At 46.9% G+C, this 24,124-nt stretch overlaps 1 protein-coding gene across 1 annotated transcript in view; it reads right to left on the minus strand.

Annotated features, from left to right (window-relative positions):
* The window catches only part of COL4A1 (collagen type IV alpha 1 chain), a 165,273-nt gene that overhangs the window by 77,628 nt on the left and 63,521 nt on the right, over positions 1-24,124 (minus strand). The window contains exons 3-11 of the mRNA XM_077314467.1: positions 14,045-14,134; positions 13,745-13,789; positions 12,897-12,941; positions 12,721-12,783; positions 12,577-12,630; positions 11,799-11,825; positions 10,322-10,405; positions 8,051-8,113; positions 253-288 (exon numbers count right to left, since the gene is read on the minus strand). Of these exons, the coding sequence (XP_077170582.1) occupies positions 253-288; positions 8,051-8,113; positions 10,322-10,405; positions 11,799-11,825; positions 12,577-12,630; positions 12,721-12,783; positions 12,897-12,941; positions 13,745-13,789; positions 14,045-14,134 (507 nt within the window). The remainder of the gene's footprint in view (positions 1-252; positions 289-8,050; positions 8,114-10,321; positions 10,406-11,798; positions 11,826-12,576; positions 12,631-12,720; positions 12,784-12,896; positions 12,942-13,744; positions 13,790-14,044; positions 14,135-24,124) is intronic.

The following is a 24,124-nucleotide window of genomic DNA, read 5'->3' on the forward strand; positions in this document are numbered from 1 at the left end:
CATGGGAATTGTAGTCCATGAACATCTGGAGGACCACAGGTTGACTACCCCTGCTTCACACGACCTTCTGCCTGGTTCTTTTTACTGGGGATGCTGAGGATTGAACCTGGGAGCTTCAGCATGCCTAGCAAATGCTCCCCCACTGGCTTGGGGTTCCCTTAAGGATACGGGCTTGGGGTTCCCTTAAGGATACGGGAATCCCAAGCCAGACTAGGAAAAAACGTTTCCAGTGTTGACTGAGTTCATTCTTACCTTCTCGCCTTGTAATCCAGGTGGGCCTGGAGGTCCCTGCAAAAGAAGAGATTTTATTAGTTATCTACAGTTTCCTAATTCTTTTCAGGCTAGTCACTTCTTTAACCAAGAGTTACTTAATAAATAGAGGCTTCGTTGACATTCAGTTTTTATTCCAACCCACCTCTGCAGCTCGGAAGGACAGACAACATTCTCCCGATCTCTCTTTTATCCTAACTGCAGCCCTGGGATGGAAAGGTTAGAGCTGAGGGCTTAAAGACAAAGACTATAGATCTTGTTTGCTTTACAAAATGCAAATGGAGAGCCCCTGCAGCCTCAGTTTGTCTTGGAGGCATGCCAAAGAAAACTCTGTAAGAGATGCAGTCAAACAGTGGCAGTTACCTAAATATGTGTAGTCAATTGACAAATCCATGGGAGGACCTAGTGAATATTATTAAATACAAAACCACTCAGTATGAAAAATCCTTTTTAATGCAACGTCATTGTCTACGAAAAGGTCCGTCATCAAGCTGATGCATTTTGAACCCATACCCAATTTTAATACATAGTTACCAAGTGGCATCATAGCTGACAAATGACTATATAGTAAAACTAGTATCAAAGCCTATTTTAAAAAGGCAGGAGGGCGTGAGAGGTTGGCCGCGGCTCCCTTTGGCTAAAGTGAGTGGGAAGCTCCCCCCCTGCCAGTGGCGACAGGGCTTTGCGGCCCGCAAGAAGGCTGCAAACTCCCCCCCCCCGGCTCGCTCCCAGCAGGAGTGTACCTGTGGGCCGCAAATCCCTGTCGCTGCCTCTGTTTTCATGGGCGACAATGCAGGCCGCAGCCACAAGGCTTCTAGCAGGCAAGGAGGGAGGGTGGGAGCTGGAGGACGAGGGCCAATCAGGATGGACCTGGACGGACAGGGCCCCGGACAGTCTCCTCCCAGGAGGCTGTTTCCCAAATATATAAGGGAGCGAAGCGAATCAGTGTTAAGGATGAAAAGCTACGATCTAACTCCGGCTTAGTTGCGCTGCTTCTGTACACCTCAGTTTGCCTTGGAGTCATGGGCCACTTACAAGAAACCCCGAAGGATAGATACCTTATTGGACCACTGATATTAGTAGACCCATTTATGAGAGAGATAACTATAAAAGAGAATTTGGACATATAAGATATATGTCTTAAAATAAAAGGCTGATTGCTGAAGATTAATTTTGATAGTAATCTTTGTAGAAACCAACTTTAAAGAAATACGACAAAATATTGACCAAGTATCACTGATGAAGTAATATGAAAACGAGACTGTACCTAGGAGCTCATCCTGCTTATATTGTTGGAATAATTCATGTTTGAATAATTCATGCTGATGAGGCATGAATTGATTTCCTTTTGGCTGCCCATCTGCCTGTCTTACTACCGTTCTTGCCATTCTATGTTTGTTTAAGACTGCTGTTACCCGCCACGAGCCTGCTGGGGAGTGGCAGGATATAAATTGAACAACAACAACAACAACAACAACAATAATAATAATTATAAAAGTTTTTGCCATTGCCAGCTTGAAAACGACTTCTTTCTGTCTATGCATCTTCGCCTGACAGGTCGTCTCTGCTTGGAGTCATGCCAGGCAGGTAAAGGGGATTTGAGCTGTTAACTTCTGCTCGGTTTTACTACTCAAAAGTAGAGCCCTATTCTGTTCACAGACTTTTTCAGCACCCATGCTTCCTCCCTTGGGATGCGAATACCAAAGCTGGGGGTCCAGTTCCAAATACGGTCCCCGAGTCTCTACTCAGTTACCATATTTGAAATTGGGTCTCCTGCCAGATATCCCCCTCCCTTGCCTTCTCTGCATGACGTGGCCATTTGCATGGAATGGGCGGAATGAAATGTCTATCTGTAATACCCGGAGTTAGGTGATAGGAGGAAATGACGCTCCTTCTGGCAGATGTGCCGCTGTGGGAGGAGGTTTTGTTTTTTACTGCCCTGCTGTGTTGTGAGGTGTGAATGTTAATTTTAGTGGGTTTTAAGGGGATTTAATTGTATGTCGGGTTTTATTGTGTAACCTGCCATGAGCTGGTTTCCCGGGAGTGGTGGGAAATAAGTCTAAATAATAGATAGATAGATAGATAGATAGATAGATAGATAGATAGATAGATAGATAGATAGATAGATAGATAGATAGATAGATAGATAGATAGATAGATAGATAGATAGATAGATAGATAGATAGATGGATGGACGGACGGACGGACGGACGGACGGACGGACGGACGGACGGACGGACGGACGGACGGACGGACGGACGATTGATGGACGATAGATGGATGATAGATAGATAGAAAGATAGATAAAATATTAAGCCTCCCTGATACAGATGAGGCATGAATTGATTTCCTTTTTGTATGCCCATCTGCCTGTCTATTACTACCATTCTTGCCATTCTATGTTTGTTTATTTCTTCGATTTTTATACCACCCATATGGCTCAGGGCGGGTTACATACCACATTGTGGGGGTAATTCATGGAATGACCTAAGCATAGAATACAGTCAAAAATTACATCACCAATAACCCAACAATGGTTTAAATTAACATAATATCAACGATTTTGATCAACGATAATATAACAGGAACGACAACTTTGATTAAACAACCCCAGAGAGGTCAGACCGGTGTAGGCCATGGAGGAGGTGTCTAAGGGGGGACCTGTAGATGTTATTGGGTTGGTCAGTCTCAGGGGAATGCCTGGTGGAGGAGATGTCAATTAAATTAAGAAAGACATTTGTCAAGACACATTAAAATTGAAATTTGATTTGTCTTTTCTGTACTGAATTCTTACGGGTTGGGATTTTATGGTTTTTGCATTTGTTGTGTGTGTCTATTATATTGGATATTCTTTCTGATGCTTATTGTTGCACTCAACTGAGTAGCCGTGTGATCTCTCAGTGATCTCTCTACCAGCAACACTTTGGTTTCTCTCTGTAAAGTACACTGAATTCTAGGGGGACTCATTGGCTGTTTTGACAAAGGATTATCATTGGCTGTATCTGGTTGTGACGCAGATGTAACAGAACCGATTTTTGCTATATATTCCCTGTCATGTAAGAAGATCATAGTCTGACGAAGGGTGCTTGCACTCGAAAGCTCAGACCTTGAATAACTCTTTGTTGGTCTTAAAGGTGCTACTGGACTCTCATTTTATTGTGTTGCACTCAACGTTCTTTTATTTTTTGTTTCCTTTTGATTCTATCCTACTGTTAAGGCTTAAGGCTAAGACACAGAATAAATAAACTGAAACCGAAAATGTCTATTTTTCGTCTTGTTTGTTTGAGCCCCGGGAGAGACTGATTAGCCCGGTGGTTCCATGGGAGCTTCATGGGAATTTCAGTCCACTGAACTTCCCAGTCGTAACACGCTAAACCGGCTTGAACTGGATTTCCACTGGATCTGCTCTGAACGGAGTTTGCACAAGATTGAAACCAGCAAACATTTACGAGGCGCCAAAGCTGAGTCAGCTGTATCCTGGGAGAGCCGACCTGGCTTGAAGCCAGCTGTACAGAATTCTTTGCTTTGATTCCTTTCTAAATCACGGCTCAGAGGACAGATGTCTTTGGGGGAGAAGACACTGAACTGACACCTTTCGCGTTTATTCCCCATCACTGTAATCAAATCTACGGCATTGTCCAAGTCAGAGAGTGGCTTTTGGCCTGCATTTACTGGTCCACCGTTCATGGTCCCCAGCAGTGTATTTTTTCAGTTGTGTGAGCGGAGTGGGCATTCATACGCACAGGAACAACAACGGAAGCGGCTGCAGGTGAAGAAAGCCACATCGGAGGCCACTTGGACACAACAGAGGAGGGAAACTCTGGAAGGAAAAGCCTACCACACTATCAATGATCACAAGATGCTGATTTCAAATTTTAAGAAGATCCTGCAATAAATCTGAAACCTGTAACATTTCAGATGTTGTGACAAGCTGCAGTTCCACACATATGGCTTCCAGCCAGCCTCGTCGTGTCTCTGACATCTCAGTGCTCATGTGACCCCCTCTTCCCCCTCTGCCCTTCAGACCTGGTACTTGGTGAAAAGCTTCCCAGACCGATGGAGCTCCAGTTAACTCTGAGGCCCAACCACAGGCGCCCTGGTTCGGCATGCCAGCGTGGTGTAGTGGTTAGAGCCGGGGGGTCCCAACCAGGGTTCCAGGGAACCCTGGGATTTTGTGAGAGCTCCCCAGGGTTTCTGCGGCCTCCCCCAGAAGGTGAGATGACTGCTGACATTGCAAGATGTCACTGGAGCCCACCTCCCCTTTTCCTCCATAGGCCGAGTCTCTTTCTCCGCAATGGAAACAGTACATGATCAATTGGCCCTGCTGGACCGTTTACGCACTGGAGGTTTCACGCTGGGCTGCAGGCTGGAGTTTCAGTCGTAGCAGGTTGCCCCACCTCTTCCTGCACCCAGATGGGGGAGCATTTGGCCTGGTGTGCCTCATCCACCCCTGATTTGTGCTCCTGCACAGGAGCTAGGGCAGCGAAGTTCCCAGTGCGTAAACGGTCCTGGGGAGAAAGGCAGGGTAGAAATTGCAGCCAAAGCATTACAAAGTACAGTGGGGAGCAACCAGAACACTATACACAAACCAGGATACTAAACCGGAACTAGACATGGAGGCCCTTGCGTTTGGAGGTCCGAGTGAATGGGAGTTTGCTCAGAAGAGGGCATTTTGCCTCAGGTTCCATGCAAGGGAAAGAGAGAAGGGGGAGAGGAGCACAGAAGCGCAGCAACTAGACTTGTGTTCATTGCAGCTTCTCTTCCAGCCGGAGTTTATAAAGTTGCATCTAGCGGAGGCATCATCAGCTTGCATGTTCATTACATGCATATGAAGACGGATTCCACGGGAGGAAAGGCCAAACACAAGGGTCATGCCTTTGGGAACCGAGAGAATATGCCTTGCATTGAAATTGATTGTTAACCTCCGTGCTATTTTTACTGTGCAGGTTGAGTTGTAATTCTTCCATCTCTATGGGAACACCAGAGAAGTTGGCGGGCACCGAAGCGACCCTGCGTTGAGAAGTGAGCCAGCGCTGCAGTGCGCCAGTTGGGTTAAAGTGATATAAATCAGATGTAATTTAGCAAATTATCCTTGTTGGCAATGCAGACACTTCAAGGACCCCCTGAGCCATATGGTAGGGCACAAATATGCAGATAAAAGATTGTCCAGCTTCTAGAAATCAGCCGTATTCTTGGGGTTCACTGAGAATGAGGAAATACTCACAATTCTTCTTGTCCTGTTGCTGACGGAAGTATTTAAACCGAGGGACAGTTTGCTATTTACTGCTGTTCACAGTTGTCCATTTAAGCTCGCACCGACTGCTTCAGTGACTCCATCCAGCCACCTCATTCTCTGTCGTCCCCTTCTTCTTTTGCCCTCGATCGCTCCCAGCATGAGGCTCTTCTCCAGGGAGTCCTTCCTTCTCATGAGGTGGCCAAAGTATTTGAGTTTCATCTTCAGGATCTGGCCTTCTAAGGAGCAGTCAGGGCTGATCTCCTCTAGGACTGACCGGTTTGTTCTCCTTGCAGTCCAAGGGACTCGCAAGAGTCTTCTCCAGCACCAGAGTTCAAAAGCCTCAATTCTTTGACGCTCGGCCTTCCTTATGGTCCAACTTTCGCAGCCATACATTGCAACTGGGAATACTATAGCCTTGACTAAACGCACTTTTGTTGGCAAGGTGATGTCTCTGCTTTTTAGGATGCTGTCTAGATTTGCCATAGCTTTCCTCCCCAGGAGCAAGCGTCTTTTAATTTCTTTGCTGCAGTCCCCATCTGCAGTGATCTTGGAGCCCAGGAAAATAAAATCAGTCACTACCTCAATTTCTTCCCCATCTCTTTGCCAGGAATTGAGAGGGCCGGATGCCATGATCTTCGTTTTCTTGATGTTGAGTTTCAAGCCAACTTTTGCACTTTCCTCCTTCACCCGCATCAACAGGCTCTTTAGTTCCTCTTCGCTTTCTGCCATTAGAGTGGTATCATCTGCATATCTGAGCTTGTTGCTGTTCACAGTAGCCAGCATTAAAGGATCATGAGGCTGCAAGAGGGCAGAAGGCTGCTCTTCACAGCCCTGACCTATATCACAAAAGGATCCCCATGCCGGCACACAGCAGCCCAGTCCCCATAGTCTAGGCATCAATTACAACATCAACATCCATGGCATGCACAGCTGTGCTGAAGCATTGCCAAGTTTTGTGTTGCAGGAAAAGTTTAAAGAGACCCACGTAATACAGTGTCCTCCAGCTTGCCGTGACCTCTGTGGATTGGGTCTGAGTTCTCTTTGGCTCACAGATCAGTCCTTTACCCTTTCGGTGGGGGTGATGTGGAAATCCAAATTAACTTCCTGGCCTTTAATTGGAATGAGTGTCGCTATATTTCCCTCAGCAGATACCCAGGGAACGAACGCTCAGCCCAGATGCCTAGCATAGTAAGGAAGGGCTTGCTTGTCTGTCCTCTGCCTTTCCTTCGTGCAACTCCCTCCCTGTGTTCTGCTGTCCAAGGTACTGAAAGAGGAGACGCCTGAAGCAAGGAGCACCTGGGTTGATTAAGAGCGACATTCCAGCTGGGGGCAGCAATGCCTCCTTCTTTCACTTGGTTGTTGGGGGATTTCAGCTCCTTTTTCCACTTCCACTCCAAACGAAACCAAGCCCTCTTCCCAAGGTCACGACAGCCTGACGCTAGGTGGTGGTGTGAGCATAGGTTAAACGTTTTGGTTGGACAATACGTATGAAAATGAAAGGGAGGTGGCTTTTCAAATGGTTTTATTGTTCTTTGTGTGTTTTAAACGTGGGTTTGTAAGACACCTAGAGCTGCAGGGGAAAGATGGGGGAGAAATATTTAAATAAATAAAGTGGGGCGCAGCCATGGACATCACGGCATTGCCGGACAAAATAGCCAACTCCAGCCTCGTCAGTTTGGATCCAAAAGTCAGGGGAAGTCTATTTGGATTAGTTATCCTTCTGGGGTTAATCTGCAGGTCAAGATTGGGCTGGATTCTGAGTTCTTGTATCTCAGTGAAAAGCAAACTAACGGCTTCCGATTCACTTTCCAGAAAGGGTGGGAGTTAATTAATTCGTAATATATTTTTTTAATTTGTTAAACATTTATCAAGTGATATGACCATATATTGAGCCTCTTGTGGCGCAGAGTGGTAAGGCAGCCGCCTGAAAGCTTTGCCCATGGGGCTGGGAGTTCAATCCCAGCAGCCGGCTCAAGGTCGACTCAGCCTTCCATCCTTCCGAGGTCGGTAAAATGAGTACCCAGCTTGCTGGGGGGTAAACGGTAATGACTGGGGAAGGCACTGGCAAACCACCCCTTATTGAGTCTGCCATGAAAACACTAGAGGGCGTCACCCCAAGGGTCAGACATGACGGTGCTTGCACAGGGGATACCTTTACCTTTTACCTTCTTTATGACCATATATGGTCACATTGGCGCACCCTCCACCCCCCAGTGGCCTGAAGGGGGTGGGCAGGGGAGAGACTTTGGTGCGCATGTCCACAACTCTGCTTCCCAACCATATTCTGCATGATCATGCCACTTCTGGGCTTTCTCGAAGCCTGAAGGATGTTTCAGGGGTTTCTCGATGGTAGAGAAGTTGAGAAAGACTGTGCTAAGCTCTTGATGAGTTCATTGACTGTTGTCCTGCTCTTCTACCTATGCTATCTCCCATCTTTTCTTTGCTCTGGTACTGCTAGAATCCTTTGGCAAATGCAGACAAACACATACTTGCGATCATGAACTATAGCTTCCTGCATGCAAATGAGAACAAGCTGACACTTACTGGCCTTCCTTGGGGTCCGGGGGGTCCAACAGGGCCTGGAATTCCTGGGGGTCCAGCTACTCCCTATTTACGAGAAACCAATACAATGGAAATTATATCAGGCAATGCATTATCTCATCCATCGACCTATACACCAGAAAGCGAGGGCAAGACTGAGTAAGGGATGAGATGAATGAGTTACGGCAGATCTCACTGATGGAGGAGGGGCAAAACCATTCCCAGAAGAAACTAGGGGTAATGGAAAGATGTCGCCCCCTAGCCCATTAATGGTCCTAACCATGCAGACTTTTTTCATTGGTGTGGAGAGAAAAGTACACGTGAAGCTGCCAGACCTTTGTTCTTTCAAAGTCAGTAGAGTCTACTCTGATTGGCAGCAGTTTTCCAAGGCCTCAAGCAGATAAAGGTCTATCATATCACCTACTACCTGATCCTCTTGAAGAAGAGTTGGTTCTTATATGCTGCTTTTCTCTACCCGAAGGAGTCTCAAAGCAGCTTCCAATCACCTTCCCTTTCCTCTCCCCACAACAGACACCCTGTGAGGGAGGTGAGGCTGAGAGAGCCCTGATATCACTGAAGAAGAAGAAGAGTTGGTTCTTACATGACACTTTTTCTCTACCCGGAGGAGTCTCAAAGCAGCTTACAATCGCCTTCCCTTTCCTCTCCCCACAACAGACACCCTGTGAGGGAGGTGGGGCTGAGAGAGCCCTGATATTACTGAAGAAGAAGAGTTGGTTCTTATATGCCGCTTTTCTCTTCCTGTGAGGAAGGGGAGTCTGAGAGAGCCCTGACAGGACTGCTCTATGAGAACAGCTCTAACAGGACTGTGATTTGCCCAAGGTTATCCTGCTGGCTGCGTGTGGAGGAGTGAGGAGTCAAACCCAGCTCTCCAGATTAGAAGCCGCCGCTCTTAACCACTAGGCAAAGCTGGCTGTTTTACCTCTCTTTTAATGGCTCATCTCTTTTAACCAAAGATTGAACTGGGGACCTTTCTGCATGCCAAGAAGATGCTCGACCATTGCACCCCTCCATTTAGAGGCACCCTCAGATAAATATGCAACACCACTTGATAACAAGTCAGATAGCCAGAAAGGTTGGAACAAAGAAAAAGAAAGTAAAAAAATATATATGTAATGCAAAACCACAATATATATATATTGTATATAATTGAATTCAATAATACATCCAGAGGCCCTAAAATAGCATTTTAAAACAAGAATCTTATGGCTCGGGCTATGTGGCTGATCCCAATCTCAAGACCAATGTCTATTTACATAAATAAAGGTTCAAAGGTATATATTGTCACCATAAGCAAGAACCCGTACCAAATGCATTCCAGCAACTAGGCCTTCCTCAGTAGTATAATTCAAACTAAGCGCTCCATTAACTTAACAAAGACATGCAGTAAACTGATCATGTACAGCAGTGGTCCCCAACCTTTTTATCACTGGGGACCACTCAACGCCAGGGACCCCTCACTGGGGACCACTCAATGCCTTTTATTGAGGCCTGGAGGGGGATGTAGTTTACTCCTCTACTCTCAACCACTGCCCTAACGCTCTCTGATCGCTATGGTAATGTTTAAACATCCCTTCAAAATAAGATACAGACACGGCACAACAATGAACATAAGGAACATTTTCTTTTCATGGAAACTTTAACTCATGACAATGACAAATCAATGGGAACCCTGAGCTTGTTTCTCTGCAACGAGATAGTCCCACTTGGGAGTGATGGGAGACAATGACACCCAAAGTGTGTTGTAAAGGGCTGGGGGGGATGAAGTAAAGGGCCGGGGGGGGGTGAGAAGGCGTCCTTCGGGGCCTACCTCCAATTAGTCAAAGGGCCACATGTGGTCCACGGCCCACAGGTTGGGGATTGCTAATGTACAGGATTGACCTTACTCGCACTGAGATGTTCACCCATGGAGTAAGGGGTGTCAATTTTTCATATGATCCAGCACAGGCAACTCAGTAAGATGTAAAATATTGCCCTTTTCCAAGGCCCAATTTGAACTACTCAAAGCTCCAATGGAGTCCTCAGGTACAACTAGAAAAGAAACAGCATTCCAGCTCTCTGGACAGGGGATGCCACCCTCCAAAGAACAGGTTTCCACGGTGGGGAGAGATTTTCTCTGTACCATTTGTGTGTCTGTGTATAACCCGCACTGGAATCCATTTCAGACCCCATCTTGGTGCTTTCTGTCTTTCGTAACCTGTTCTAATCCCCCGTCTTAACAATAAGGAATTTTGCCACGTTTAGAGTAAGCCTTACCGGTAGTCCAGGTTGGCCCATAAATCCTTTTTCACCTTTTATTACACCACCAGGTATTTGCCCAATAATTTCTCCTGGATCTCCCTACAAGGAATCAATCAAAGAAAAAGATTATATACATGGTTACCTGTTGGGGGCAGCCTCTTCGTCCCCCTCCCTTCCCAATGTTGACATGTTATCTATCTATCTATCTATCTATCTATCTATCTATCTATCTATCTATCTATCTATCTATCTATCTATCTATCTATCTATCTATCTATCTATCTATCTACCTATCAGATTTCTATCCCACCACTCCCAAAAAGGCTCGTGGCGGGTTACAATATGCATAAAACTCCCAATAAAATTAAGCCCTAAAATTTTAAAATGCACCACAATCCAATACAGTCTAAAAAATATACCGTGGCGAGAAGACAAAAATTGACTAAAAACCCACACGCTACCACTTCCGGGAGTGAACAAAGGGGGTTATAGATCTTACTCCCCCAACAGAGTGACTCAGGAGGTGGGTCTAGATCTTCCTTAGCGTGCTGGACTCAACCATAGACCTGGCAGAAGAGCTCCATCTTGCAGGCCCTGCAGAATGCCAAAAGCTCCTGCAGGACCCGTAGCTCTTCCGGGCGCTCATTCCACCATGCAGGGGCCAGGACCGAAAAGGCCCTGGCCCTGGTCGAGGCCAGGTGCGCTTCTCAGGGGTTGGGTATGACCAATAAATTTGTGCCCACAGAACGTAAAACTCTGCAGGGGGCATACTGTGAAAGGCGGTCCCTCAATATGTGGATCCCAGACCATGCAGGGCCTTAAAGGTTAGTACCAGAAACAACAGCATTCAGAGGAGGGGGAGATACATGAACAGAGGCCCATTTCAGCCACAGGATTCTTCTTGCTGGGTTGAAGTGACAAGACCTCATGGGGAGTGCATGTTTTGGATACACAGCAAAGCAGGGAACTGAGGTGAGTTGGGACAACCAAGCGCAATACTCACAATATTTTTGTCCTCTAGAAAAACTTTCAAAATGTACATTGTGAGTTATCTTAACAGCCTCTTGTGGCGCAGAGTGGTAAGCAGCAGACATGCAGTCTGAAAGCTCTGCCCATGAGGCTGGGAGTTCGATCCCAGCAGCCGGCTCAAGGTTGACTCAGCCTTCCATCCTTCCAAGGTCGGTAAAACGAGTACCCAGCTTGCTCAGGGGTAAAATGGTAATGACTGGGGAAGGCACTGGCAAACCACCCCGTATTGAGTCTGCCAAGAAAACGCTAGAGGGCGTCATCCCAAGGTTCACACATGACCCAGTGCTTGCACAGGGGGTACCTTTACCTTTTTAAGGGCCACACTGCATGGGGTGACCAGAAGGAACTCGCTTTGAATGGCCAGGTCCTGAGTAACGATCACTAGCATTACCACTCTCTTAGGCCATCTGAATATGAGTATACCGTAAACACCACATAAAGCTATTTTTTAAATTAAAATTACCTTTATTCCTGGAATTCCTGGAGGCCCCTAGAAAAGAAATGATATGTCAAGGCCCTGTTCACAGGACCTGTTCACCTGTTCCCCTGGTCTTGCCATGTTCACAAGTTACCTGTTTACCTGTTCCCATGGTCTCTTCCCTACCTTGACCTGTCAGGACGCTTTCATTGCTCAGTATTTGTCCACAGACTGAAGGCCTGTGAGGGGAGGCAGGTTTATTTTCCCCAGAGTTTTATTGCTCTGACCTTCTAGATCAGGGGTAGTCAATGCTGGCAAGGGCTCCTGGGAATTGTAGTACATGGACATCTGGAGGGCCGCAGTTTGACTACCCCTGTTCTAGATGCATAAGTTAGGAATGCTTTGTGATATCTAGGTTCCAACGAGCGCTCCCACATGGGAAGCCTTGCTTGGGAAACGTTTGTACATGGCGGGTTGCTCAGCAGGCCTACTTTCAAATTAGGGGGAGAGGTCTCAGGGAAAACATAAAAGTTACGCTTGTGGGCTGCCCTTTAGCTTTAGCAAGGAAGCAATGTGCACTCCATTCGCTACTGTCTTCAATAAACAGATTTTCTTCAACAGCATGCCTGCTTATTGCGAGATCGACAGGCCTGACAGATACGTTTCCTTTAAAAAATCCAGATTTTTCTGAGTTTCTACAAGTGTACGTGTGAAGTTACAGTAAAAAACGATCACACTTCCTATCAAAACATTCGCTTAACTTTTATCAAACATAACATTGCGCTGAATTTGTTTGAAATGTTAAAAAAAACAAAATGCTTACTAGTTTTCCAGGGAGCCCAGGCAAACCCGGTGGGCCCAAAGGACCTCTTTCACCCTAATGGAAGAAAGTAGAGTCAATTCATTTTTGTACCCAGGATATAACTGAAGCAATAACGCCACCCAAATGGATACTTGAAGGGTTTACCTTTGTCCCATTGCATCCTGGGATACCAGGTGGACCTGGTGCTCCTTCTCCTCCAGGGATTCCCTGAATTAGGAGAGAGAAGAAGGGGGGGGGACCAGTTAACATATTAGCTGCTGGTGGACATCACTGCCCAAAAACTTCATGCTGTTTCATTTCTGAATAAATGCCATACATACAGGAAGGCCAGGATTCCCTGGATAGCCTGCAGGACCTGGTGGCCCCTAAAATCAAGGGAAACAAGGAAGAGAATTAAAAAGTGAAAAGTCAAGCATGTAAAGTATAGATGGGAAGAATGTTAAGAACTCAATGATAAAAAGGCACCACTCTTAATAGGGATACTGAAGCTGTTCTGTTATGGTTTTGAATTCCACAAAATGTGGCAAGTTGATTAACTCGTCAAAAATATAATAAGGGGAGAAATATTTTGAGTTGCTTTGAACAAGGATGCATGGCCAGTATGGAAGAACCGTGATACCACCTCTCCTTCCTCTCTGGGGTTCAGTACTTGTGTCACCCACAATAAAGTCTTACCAAGTGCCCTGTTATCATTTACACCCTTGTCCTTTTAAATGTCTGGATTAGGTTTTTAGCATGTTATCTGGAACAACTTTCTCATTGATAAAAGACAGATCAGCTGATACAGCAGCACCCAATAAGATTTTAAGTAAGAGTGGTGGTTCCATCCCCATCCCCAAATGGTTGTGTCAGGTGACTGGGAAATCTCTTAGTGGCTCAGCAAGGCTTGAATAAGATGCCCTGTTTGTTCACCCTCTAGGGCAGGGGTGGCCAAACCTCCAGATGTCCATGAACTACAACTCCCATGAGCCCGTGGGAGTTGTAGTCCATTGTCTTCTGCAGAGCCACATTTTGGCCACCTGTGTTCTAGGGTAACAGGCACAAAAACAGGCTTCTGGAGTAGATGGGCCACTGGTCTGATCCAGCAGGGCTCTTCTGATGTCCGTTTCCGAAGTTTGAGAGCTCCTAAACATTCCTTTCCCACAAAATCAAATCCAGGCAGACTCACCCTGGTTCCTTTTGTCCCGGGCAGTCCTGGTTCTCCAGTGTCACCCTGGAAGACAGAAGGTTGGGGTGAGAAAGGCTCTTCTACTTTAGCACAACTTCAAATAAAAACCCTTTCAGGGTAACTGTTTTCTCTACAGAGCAAGTAAGTAGATCGATGAGGTGACAGCAGCCCCCTGATCCAACCACCCACATAAAAATGTCATTATTTACCTCCCACCCCAACCAGCCACTAGCTGCTGCTTTCTAGAAACCGTGTAAGGTCCACAGCCAAATCACCTGCCATGGTGGTCTTGAATCTTACCTTGAGTCCTGGGGACCCCGGAGGCCCCTCAGGCCCCTGTACGCCAGGAAACCCGACCAAACCTTGTAAACCTTGCAGGCCTCTTTCACCCTGTGAAAATCAAAGAAGCACCACATTTAGTGAAACACATAAACAACGCCCCTTGCTGAAATAAGCCCCCTTTCTTGAGCCAGGCAGTCGGAAGTCCCCCTACGGAAGTGAATAAAGCATCACAGAGTCAAGAGATGAGCTCTGAGATCGTGTAATCCTCAGAGTCTCTTACCAATGTTCCAAACAACCATAACGCTGCACCCAAGCTAGTGGAGGAGAATTAATCTCTTCAGGGCAACATACTTGAGTGAGAGGTAAGAATCATCACCTGGGAAGCTGGACAAATTTCCTTTCTCTTTCATAAACATCATCACCTTTAGTTTGAACCATACCCACTTGGAAGTAGAAGAAAAAATAGAGTTGGTTCTTATATGTTGGTCAGTATGTTACAGTTAAAATCGGATGTTCTCACTATGTTTGTTCCATTATGTTACTGTTCTCCTGTTCAATTTATCATGTTATCTGTGCTGTTTTTATTCCAGTTTCTTGTAAACCGCCCTGAGCCTCAGTGGAGGGCAGTAGATAAATATAATAAACTAGCAATCAAGCCCGCTGCACCTAAATGCAGCGGGCGCTAGTCCACGGAGCCCCCGGCATTCGCGTGGAGCGCGGCTGCCAGGGGCTCCGTTTGTCAGGCGGCTGACAAAATGGGTTCCTATACTGGGATCCTGAAGCTGATGAGGATGATTTCACACTATGTGATCAGCATACTGGTCATGTTCCTCAAAGCCAGGTAAATGTGCTTTGATTGGGGGTGGGCTGGGGAAATTGTTGTTCGATACAATGAACCATCCTGTTATACTTTCACTGAATTATCCATGTAAACCACTGATTGAAAAGAAGGGCCAAAGTAATAAGCAGCTCTACCTGGAGCCACTTAGCCCAGGTTAGCCTGGTTTCTTCAGCTATTGAACGCTAAGCAGGGTCGGCCCTGGTGAGTACAGGAATGGGAGACCACCTACTGTGTATACACACACAGACATGCCTAGATCTGAAGGAGCACACGTTGTCCCTTCAAAGATAGTTGTGCCATGCATGGCATGGCCCTGAATTTGTGTTCTCTTTCTGACAAACAACATATCGAGGATGTTTTGTGAGAAAAGAACATGGAAAACAATTAAGATGCAGAGAAGAATGCCAGATGAGATGCCGGACACGAGAGATCTCAAGAGGCTTGTGGGCTTCTAAATCCATACGAGTCGATGGGCTTGGGGGGTGGGGTGAAACTCTATCTAGGATTGCCCTGGGAAGCCACTTGCTGTGTCCCACGGACAGCTTGTCTTTCTGGCGCTGCAACGGCAGGCACATCTGCAAAAGGCGATGGAAACTCACAGTGGATCTCGAACATCTGTTCTTGTAGCCGACGGGGATTAAAGGGATTGGAAAGATACTTACAGCACCGAAGGCCATCCGAAGCCAAAAACTCACTCCTCAAGGAAGCACAAGATGTTCAGACAAAAGGCAAATGGGGTATCTTTCCCAACACATGAGTCATGGGCTGTTTTCCCATAAAATGGGACTAACATCTTCTTTTTATACGTGAGGCTCGCCTAAGATTTCATGGGCAGCAAAGATCCTGTAATGCTCGGAAAAAATTCACTCGTTCCACACCCGAGCTCATCACCCTGGAAAATCACGAACTCCCTCTCGCTCGCAAAGGACTGCTCACGTCGCCCTGCAAATCACTCCTCCGTAATAAGGCAAAGAGCTTCAAGGTTTCAGGGCAGATTTGCTTTGGATTACAAATGCCTCGAATTCTAAACTCGACCACAGAGTTTTAATGAGAGTTTTCCGGCAAACCGCTGGATGTGAATCAGGGCCATCTTACATGCTAAAAATATTGTGGGAGGGACATGGGAGACATGGAAGGTTTTCCTACCTAGCAGCAGTGGCTGTAGCCTTCAGACGTGATGATGGTGGTCTTGGGTGCCCACTTGTGGTAAGGTGTGTAGCTTGGTGTTGTTTTAAAGCACCGAGAAGACTATAGAGTGCTAGTGTGTGTGTCTAGATGGGGTATATAATTTTTAAATTTTTTAAAAGTCACAAGCCTATCCCTTAAAACAGGCTTTCTAGAGGTTTTGGAAAACCCTGGGGTTTCTTGACGGCCCTGGAAGGGTTTCCCCAATGGCTGGGAGTTAGTTAATTTTAAAATACATTTTTAAAATTTGTTAAACATTTATCAGGTGATATGACCATATAGGGTCATGTCAACCTGCCCTCCCCCCTGATGGCCAATGATGGGCCTGGAGGGGGTGGGGAGGGGCCCTGGGTGGGCGTGTCCACAGCTCTGCTTCCCAATCATATTCTGCACTATCCTACCACTTCTGGGATTTCTTGAAGCCTGAAGAATGTTTCAGGGGCTTCTCAACGGTAAAAAGATCGAGAAAGGCTGCCTTAGAAGAATCAGAAGCATTCAGCACCCTTACTCTTTCACTGAAGTTCTTCTTTGATACAGTCTCAAAATAACCCAACATAGACATAGATTTGCCAAGGCCATCCCATGTACCCCACTGCAAGGGCATTGAAAGAGGCTGCTCCCACACCACGGAACTCCCCTCTGCTTGGAGCAGGGGTAGTCAAACTGCGGCCCTCCAGAGGTCCATGGACTACAATTCCCAGGAGCCCCTGCCAGCGTTTGCTGGCAGGGGCTCCTGGGAATTGTAGTCCATGGACCTCTGGAGGGCCGCAGTTTGACTACTCCTGGCTTGGAGCCTTGAAGAATATCCTCACGACAAACCTTCTGGGAACCTTTAAAAAAATTAACTTCTTAGAAGGCTTCGGAATTTCTGGCCCCTTTTCAGGTCACCAGAACGGTTCTTCTCGTCTGCTCTTCCTTTTGTAAGCCGTCTTGAACACGTTACGAAAAGCTGGCCTACAAAATGCCTAAACAAATATGGACAGTAGACCTTCACCGTTCATGGGGTTCTGACTCATGGTTCCATTTTTTCCCTTCGGTCCTACATTTCGAGCACATGACGCAGTCTCCGGTCTGTTTTAATTCTCAGCCTACCACAATAATAATAATCACTAAACGTTTGTTACTGGTGGGAGGCGGCAGAACCCTGCCTCCTACTTTTTGCAGATTTCCCCCATTCAAAGTCACCCTGGGAACAGATCTTCTGTGAGTGGCAAAGGTCCATTGGTAATAAATGTGCTTCCTTTATGCATGAGCTATGATACTTCGTGAACTGTTGCACAGCTAATAAAAAGAACAGGCCTGATCTTTGCAGGCACTTGCCAAGTCCCTGCTGCAAGTGGAAGATTCCCCCACTCAGAGATTTCCTGCTGCTGCTCAGCTGGGTGGTAGGAGAGAAATGAGGGGAATGGGGGCAATTTGGGCTGTACTGCTATTGGCGCTATGCTACCATGCAACTGGAAGTGACATCGTTGCACTGTCAGCGACACTCTAACATCCAGTCAAAACTTGCCCAAATGCTACAGCATCGCTGTCAGTGTGATGTAATTTCTTGTTGCCCTGGAAGTGATGTCACCGGGTTATCTATTTCCTGCTGGTTGCTAGTCTTGTGCTGCTATCTACTGCCCCTTGTGGCAGAAAGCTCCCTGGAATGTTAGGACAGAAGGCTCTGCAGGGCTGCATCCATGCCTCTTAGGATAATTGCACTGTCCTATCCAGAAGGAGAGCCTCTTGTGGCGCAGGATGGTAAGGCAGCCGACATGCCGTCTGAAGCTCTGACCATGACACTGGGAGTTCGATCCCAGCAGCTGGCTCAAGGCCTTCCATCCTTCTGAGGTCAGTAAAATGAGTACCCAGCTTGCTGCTGGGGGGTAAACGGTAATGACTGGGGAAGGCACTGGCAAGGCCACCCTGTACTGAGTCTGCCAAGAAGACGCTAGAGGGCGTCACCCCAAGGGTCAGACATGACTTGGTGCTTGCACAGGGGATACCTTTACCTTTATCCAGAAGGAAATCCCAGTTGCAAATGACTGCTAGAGCGCAACAGCCAACCACACACAGATGCAGATCAAAGCTTTAATGGCTCTGGTTTTTCATGTCCGCAGGCTTCAAGGGTTACTCTGCCTGTCCATATTTGTCTGGTTGGATGCAGTTATATTGGAAGAGCTTTGTCTGGTCTTGGGTAATGCTCAGACTGGGCTGTGTCTGCCCATATGCTCTATGTAGCTCCAGGCATGAGGGGACTTGGTTCCCAGCCTGCTCACCTCCTGGCCTGCCCCCTTGCTGGAGTCGCCACAGACCCCATTCCTGAGCACAAAGGGCCTGCACTCTGTTCTGCTGCTTTCTCTGATGCAATCTCATGCCTACAACAGCCACTATTTCTTTCACAACACTGTGCTATCTATCAGCTGTGCTCTACTGACCTGGGGGCAAAACCTCTCAATGCTGATAACGTTCACGATGAAGAAAACAACAGCAGTTAGGACTGGGGTGGCCAAAATGTGGCTCTGCACACATCCGTGGACTACGATTCCCATGAGCCCCTGCTGGCAGCCCATGGACATCTACAGAGCCAGTTCAGCCACCCCTGAGTTTCATGTGCACATCCTTTATCTCGGGAGCACCTGCATCTTTTTAACCACATGAGGGAGCCCAAGAACGGATTTCAACCTGCTCAATGAAATCATTCTGCCCCCGAACTAATCTCCATTTGTAAGATTCACTTGCTTCAAAAAAGAAAAGAACTACAACTAAAGAATTATTACTCTGCTTCTGCCATTGTCCTGAGATGTTTATCTATGCATCATTTGATCCTGGAGCACACTGGACTTTTTCTTAATCAAATAAAAGATTAATTTTAAATGCAAGTAAAGAGAGAAATTATTTACAAACTATCGAGGGCTTTAAATAGATACTAGTTGTTAAGCCTGCAGGATCCCCTCCCCCCCCCCGCCCCCAAGTCTGGCTACGCCTTCCTGCAGGAAGGCGGGACCTGGCATTAGCCCTTCCCACTAGGGGTACTGGTGCCCCTCCCAACTCCTACTCCTTGCATTTCAATTGGTTTAGTTCAGTACTTCTTGTACCATCCTGGGGCCATAACAAAGAGCTCAAATCACTACCGGTGTCCATGTCTACCTCTGAGCCCACGGATTTAACAATTCCAACCTGCAATCTGAAGCACAGAGTCGATGTTTGCCATCTCATTAAAATGCAGGCCATGTTTTAATAAATAACATCATAGAATTTAGCAGCCCCTCAACGTCACAGGACAGGGCACTCGTGAAAGCCAGCGTCTACAACCGGAGCTGGAACTAGAGATCAGAATCGGTTTCTGGGAATGCACTCCAGCTCAGTGACTCTGCAACTCCACAAGGGAAAGGCTGGGAACGCTAAACCCCTCTGTGAAACTCGCCGCTCTGCAGCTGGGGGCAGCTGCAGCTGAAGAAGGCCACTCAATGCCTGACAAATCCCATATCAGAATTACCAGCCCTGAGAACCGAGAAACATCTTGTTCCCCAAAGCAAGCGTTGTTTGTGCATGATGCAGGGTACAATCTTTTTCAAAATCTAAAAATTAGAGGGACTAGCCAAGAAAGGGCTCGTGGACAGAGGCGAAGAGGTCTGCCGTGTTGTGACATTTTGAACATGGGTGTGCATTTGAACCCTAAGGGCCCATTTGCTATTGGCAAATAATCCCAGTGAAATTATCTCTGACTTTTGGGTGTCAACCAAACAAGGCTAGATCTGGCCACTTTCCTAGCTTTGCCTAGCCTCTGGGACCCCATGCTTCACCCAGTCCCCTGTGCTGTTTTGAAATGCCTATTTCCTCAGGGCAAAGACGGGTGGGGAAAGGGTCGCAAGGGAAGAGAGTGAGTCAGCAAACCATTCGATAGAAGTGGGGGCCAATCAGAACGTAGAGTTCATGAGGTGACAGGACAGATAGAGATAGACATGCCGGGGATTAAGCATGGCGCAGAGTGGTAAGCAGCAGACATGCTGTCTGAAGCTCTGCCCATGAGGCTGGGAGTTCGATCCCAGCAGCCGGCTCAAGGTTGACTCAGCTTTCCATCTTTCCGAGGTCGGTAAAATGAGTACCCAGCTTGCTGGGGGGTAAACGGTAATGACTGGGGAAGGCACTGGCAAACCACCCTGTATTGAGTCTGCCAAGAAAACGCTGGAGGGCGTCACCCCAAGGGTCAGACATGACTTGGTGCTTGCACAGGGGATACCTTTACCTTTTAGAGAAGGTAGATAAGGTAGAGACGGTAGATAAAGAAATATTTCTCTCCTTTTGTCACAATGCAAGAACTTGTAGGCATTCCACGAAATTAATGAGCAGCAGGCTTATAGAACAGATAAAAGGAAGTGCTTCTTCACCCAAAGAGTTATTCACATGTGGAATTCACTGCTGCAGGAAGAGGTCAAAACGGCTTTAATGATTTTAGATGCTCATATTTTTTTCGAAACGGTATGGGTTTTTAATAGTTAAATGTGGCTATGAGCCTTAATATGAATATAAAAATATAAATAAAATAAATAAATACAGACCAGAGGTCCATCAGTGGCTATTAGATGGAGCACTGTGTCTGGGGAAGTAACGCTCCATATTCTTGGTGCTAGGGGCAACTGTGGAAGAGCTTCTAGAGTTCAGACCCTGCTGATGGACCTTCTGATAACACCTGGGTTATGGCAACTCTGTGACACAGAAACCAATTATGCACAGGGAGGAAAGGCCAGGCTGATGGCAGCTTGGCAGTGGAGCTAATCCCCAGCTGTAGGTCCTCTGATGGTCCACAGCAAGGGAATGCTGATTTTCCAGCATTTCTTTTTTTGCTGTGGCTGCCACTGGCAGCCAGGCAGGGAAGGTCCAGCTCCTCCCTGTTCTATGGTAGCCTAGAGGGGACCAAAAATTCCCTACTTGGCTCTGTGGTGTTTCATGGTGCCACAGGGTCATATGGCTTTTGTTGTTGTTGCTATTTTGCAGGAAGGTGGAATTTCATTCTCACACAGTCCGACATTCCTGTAAAATACTGCCCCCACGCCAAGTGGAACCTATCCACTGTGGCTGCATTCCCTGGGGGGACGCATTTTGGTGCGGAGCTGGTCCGCTGCCAAAATGTGACCCCCATGGGGATGCAGAAAGCAGAGCACCAGCTTGCACCACTAAAACACGTCCCCCGTGGAGACACAATAAGCATCCCCCATGGGGACACAATACTCTGTCAGTGGCCTGGTATGACCGCTGCCATGCACAATAGGTTAAAGTGTCACACTGGATGGACTATTGGCCTGACCCAGCATGGCTCCTCGTATGTTCTTAGGCCCATGTGGCTTGGCATCCAGTTTTGGTGACAAGGGAGGATGGTGTTGAAGCAACCTTTTTAAAAAGGTGTTTTTCTTCACGATGGATCTGCTAGAACCTTCCGTTTAGTAGGACAGCTGTTAGCGTCAGCTACTGAGGATTCAGCAGAACAAAAGGCTCACAAACACAATCCTAAGTAGAGCTGCATCCTTTTAAACCCATTGACTTCAGCGGATATAGCAAGGGATGTATTAATTAATCCGATATCTATATCGCACCTCCCCACAAGCAGGTATAATTTTGCTTAGGACTGTCCTGTCAATTGCTTTCATTTAAACTGTTGGTCAACAAAATACAAGGTTTCAAAGGTTCATCAAACTCAGAACTGTCTTCTCAGATTGTCAGTGGCTTTCCAGGATCTCATTTTGAGATCTTTCCCATCAACCACCGGATCCTTACTAGAGATGCCGGGGATTGAACCTGGGACCTTCTGCATGCCAAGCAGATGCTCTCTCACTGAGCCAGACCCAGACAGCAATAAAGACTATCTTAAGAAAAGGACCATGCCCTCCTTGAAATGTGCTCTAGCTCTTCCTGCCCTACTTGAACTGTGGTCTAGATTCCTTCAGATACTTTCAGCAAACTGGCAGAAATCCAGTTCAGGAAAAAGGAAAAGGGGAGAGTGCCACAAAAAACAACAAGCCTAACTAGCCAGTAGTTAGGACCGAAAAGGTTCGGTGTCCAGAAAATATAAACATTCAAATAATTTTAACATTTATTGTTCACAACTTATAGGGTTAAAAATATAGACAGAGCCCATAGGCCAGTGGTTCTCAACCTTGGGATCCCGACCCCATTCGGGGTCGCCTGGCCACATCTGCGGAGTCCCCAGGTTGGTGGTCACTGGGATGAAATTAATTCAAAAGTAATTCTGTCTCAACATCCGGAAGAAGTTCCTGACAGTTAGAGTGGTTCCTCAGTGGAACAGGCTTCCTCAGGAGGTGGTGGGCTCTCCATCTTTGGAAATTTTTAAGCAGAGGCTGGATAGCCATCTGACAGAGAGGCTGATTCTGTGAAGGCTCAAGGGGGTGGCAGGTTACAGTAGATGAGCGACAGGGTTGTGAGTGTCCTGCATAGTGCAGGGGATTGGACTAGATGACCGAGGAGGTCCCATCCAACTCTGTGATTCTATGATTCTATGATTCTAACCGTTCAGTTTGGAAAACTGTTTTTCCCGGGGGAGTAATCAGGATTCTTAACAGCTGCTGAATAGGGAAGCATTGGGAAACATCTAGTTTATGGTCCAGTTTCATAATATTTGCAAAACTCCCATGATGCTATAAACATACATGGTGCAACAGAGCCATTGTTCCTAGAAGTGTACCGTGAAATGTTAAAGAGAGGGGAATGCCAGTGGAGGAGAGCAGCCCACAGCCACTCCAATATTCATCCGTGTCCTCATGTCCCTCTTAGTCTTTCCACAGGCCGAGGAAAGGATTTCCGTATTCCCAGGGCAATGCAGACTGTATGCAAAGCCAGTAACAAAATCAGCAGCAATCTTGCCTAGTAGGAATCCAATTGTTCCCATATGGGGTTGTCTATCCTTGGCCCTCCCAAGGATCCTGGGCCTCCCAAGACTGCATGTCAGAGAGTAATACAACAGATGTAACTGGATTTTACTGAGAGGGGCCATGGCTCAATGCTAGGGCATCTGTTTTGCATGCAGAAGGGTCCAGGTTAAATCCTAGGCATCTCCAGCCCAGGCTGAAAATGATGTAATAGTAGTAAGATGCTGGTGGAAACAGACCTTGTTGTCCCCCTGTCTGCCCCAAAGCTTTCGAAAAACGAAAAATGGAAGGGAAATAAAATGAACCCAACCTGTGAAACGAGCAAAGCAAAGAGTCTGGAAGAGTCTTCCCAAACTGATGTGCAAAGCACTTTTCTTGGCCAGAATTAGTAAATTTGCTGGTGGAAAGTGCCACCAAGTCATCACCAACGTGTGGTAACTACATAAGGAAGGGATCCTCAACCCTTCTGTGCCTGTGGGTGACTTTGGAATTCTGACACAAAGTGACAGGCACAAGCACAAAATGGCTGCCATAGGAGGCGGTGTCAACCACAAAATGGCCACCCTGGGAGGTGGAGCCACACAGAAAAGAAGCCCAAGTGCTGGAGAGAGGAATGGCAATTGAACTGATGCTGTGGTAGCAGCTGCCACTGAAATTGCATTTGTTTTTGTTTGTTTATTTCTATTTCAATTTTTATAACCGCCATTCCCAAAATGGCTCATGGTGGTACACAAAGGCGTTTCCCCACAATAAAATCCCATAATAATCATAGAATCCCCCAGTTAAAATAACAAAAAACACAGTAACAAGCATCCCCTGGAGGCGACCTCTCCTTCCCACCCCTAGCTCAACAGACCTCCTGGAACAAATATCTCAGGGGGAGCCAAGATCTCATGTATCTATGGGGAATCAGATCTTCCTTGCCGTGGCCTCAACCAAAAACCCAGCAGAAGAGCTCCATTTTGCAGGCACTACGGAACTGCGAAATCCAGTCTGTACAGCCCATTCAGTGCCCAATCTTGCAAGAACCCCACCTGGCCCCACCCACTTTCCAAAACACTTGGTGGGTGCTAGAAGAATTCTTGGTGGGTGCTGTGGCACAAGGAACCCACAGCCACCATGTTGGGGACCCCTGCCACAGGGTTTTCAAGACAGAGGTTGCTTGGTTTATCTGCCTCTGTGTAGCAACCCTGGACTTCCCTGGTG

The sequence above is a fragment of the Paroedura picta genome, chromosome 1 (assembly GCF_049243985.1).
Source record: "Paroedura picta isolate Pp20150507F chromosome 1, Ppicta_v3.0, whole genome shotgun sequence".
NCBI classification, from domain to species: Eukaryota; Metazoa; Chordata; class Lepidosauria; order Squamata; family Gekkonidae; genus Paroedura; species Paroedura picta.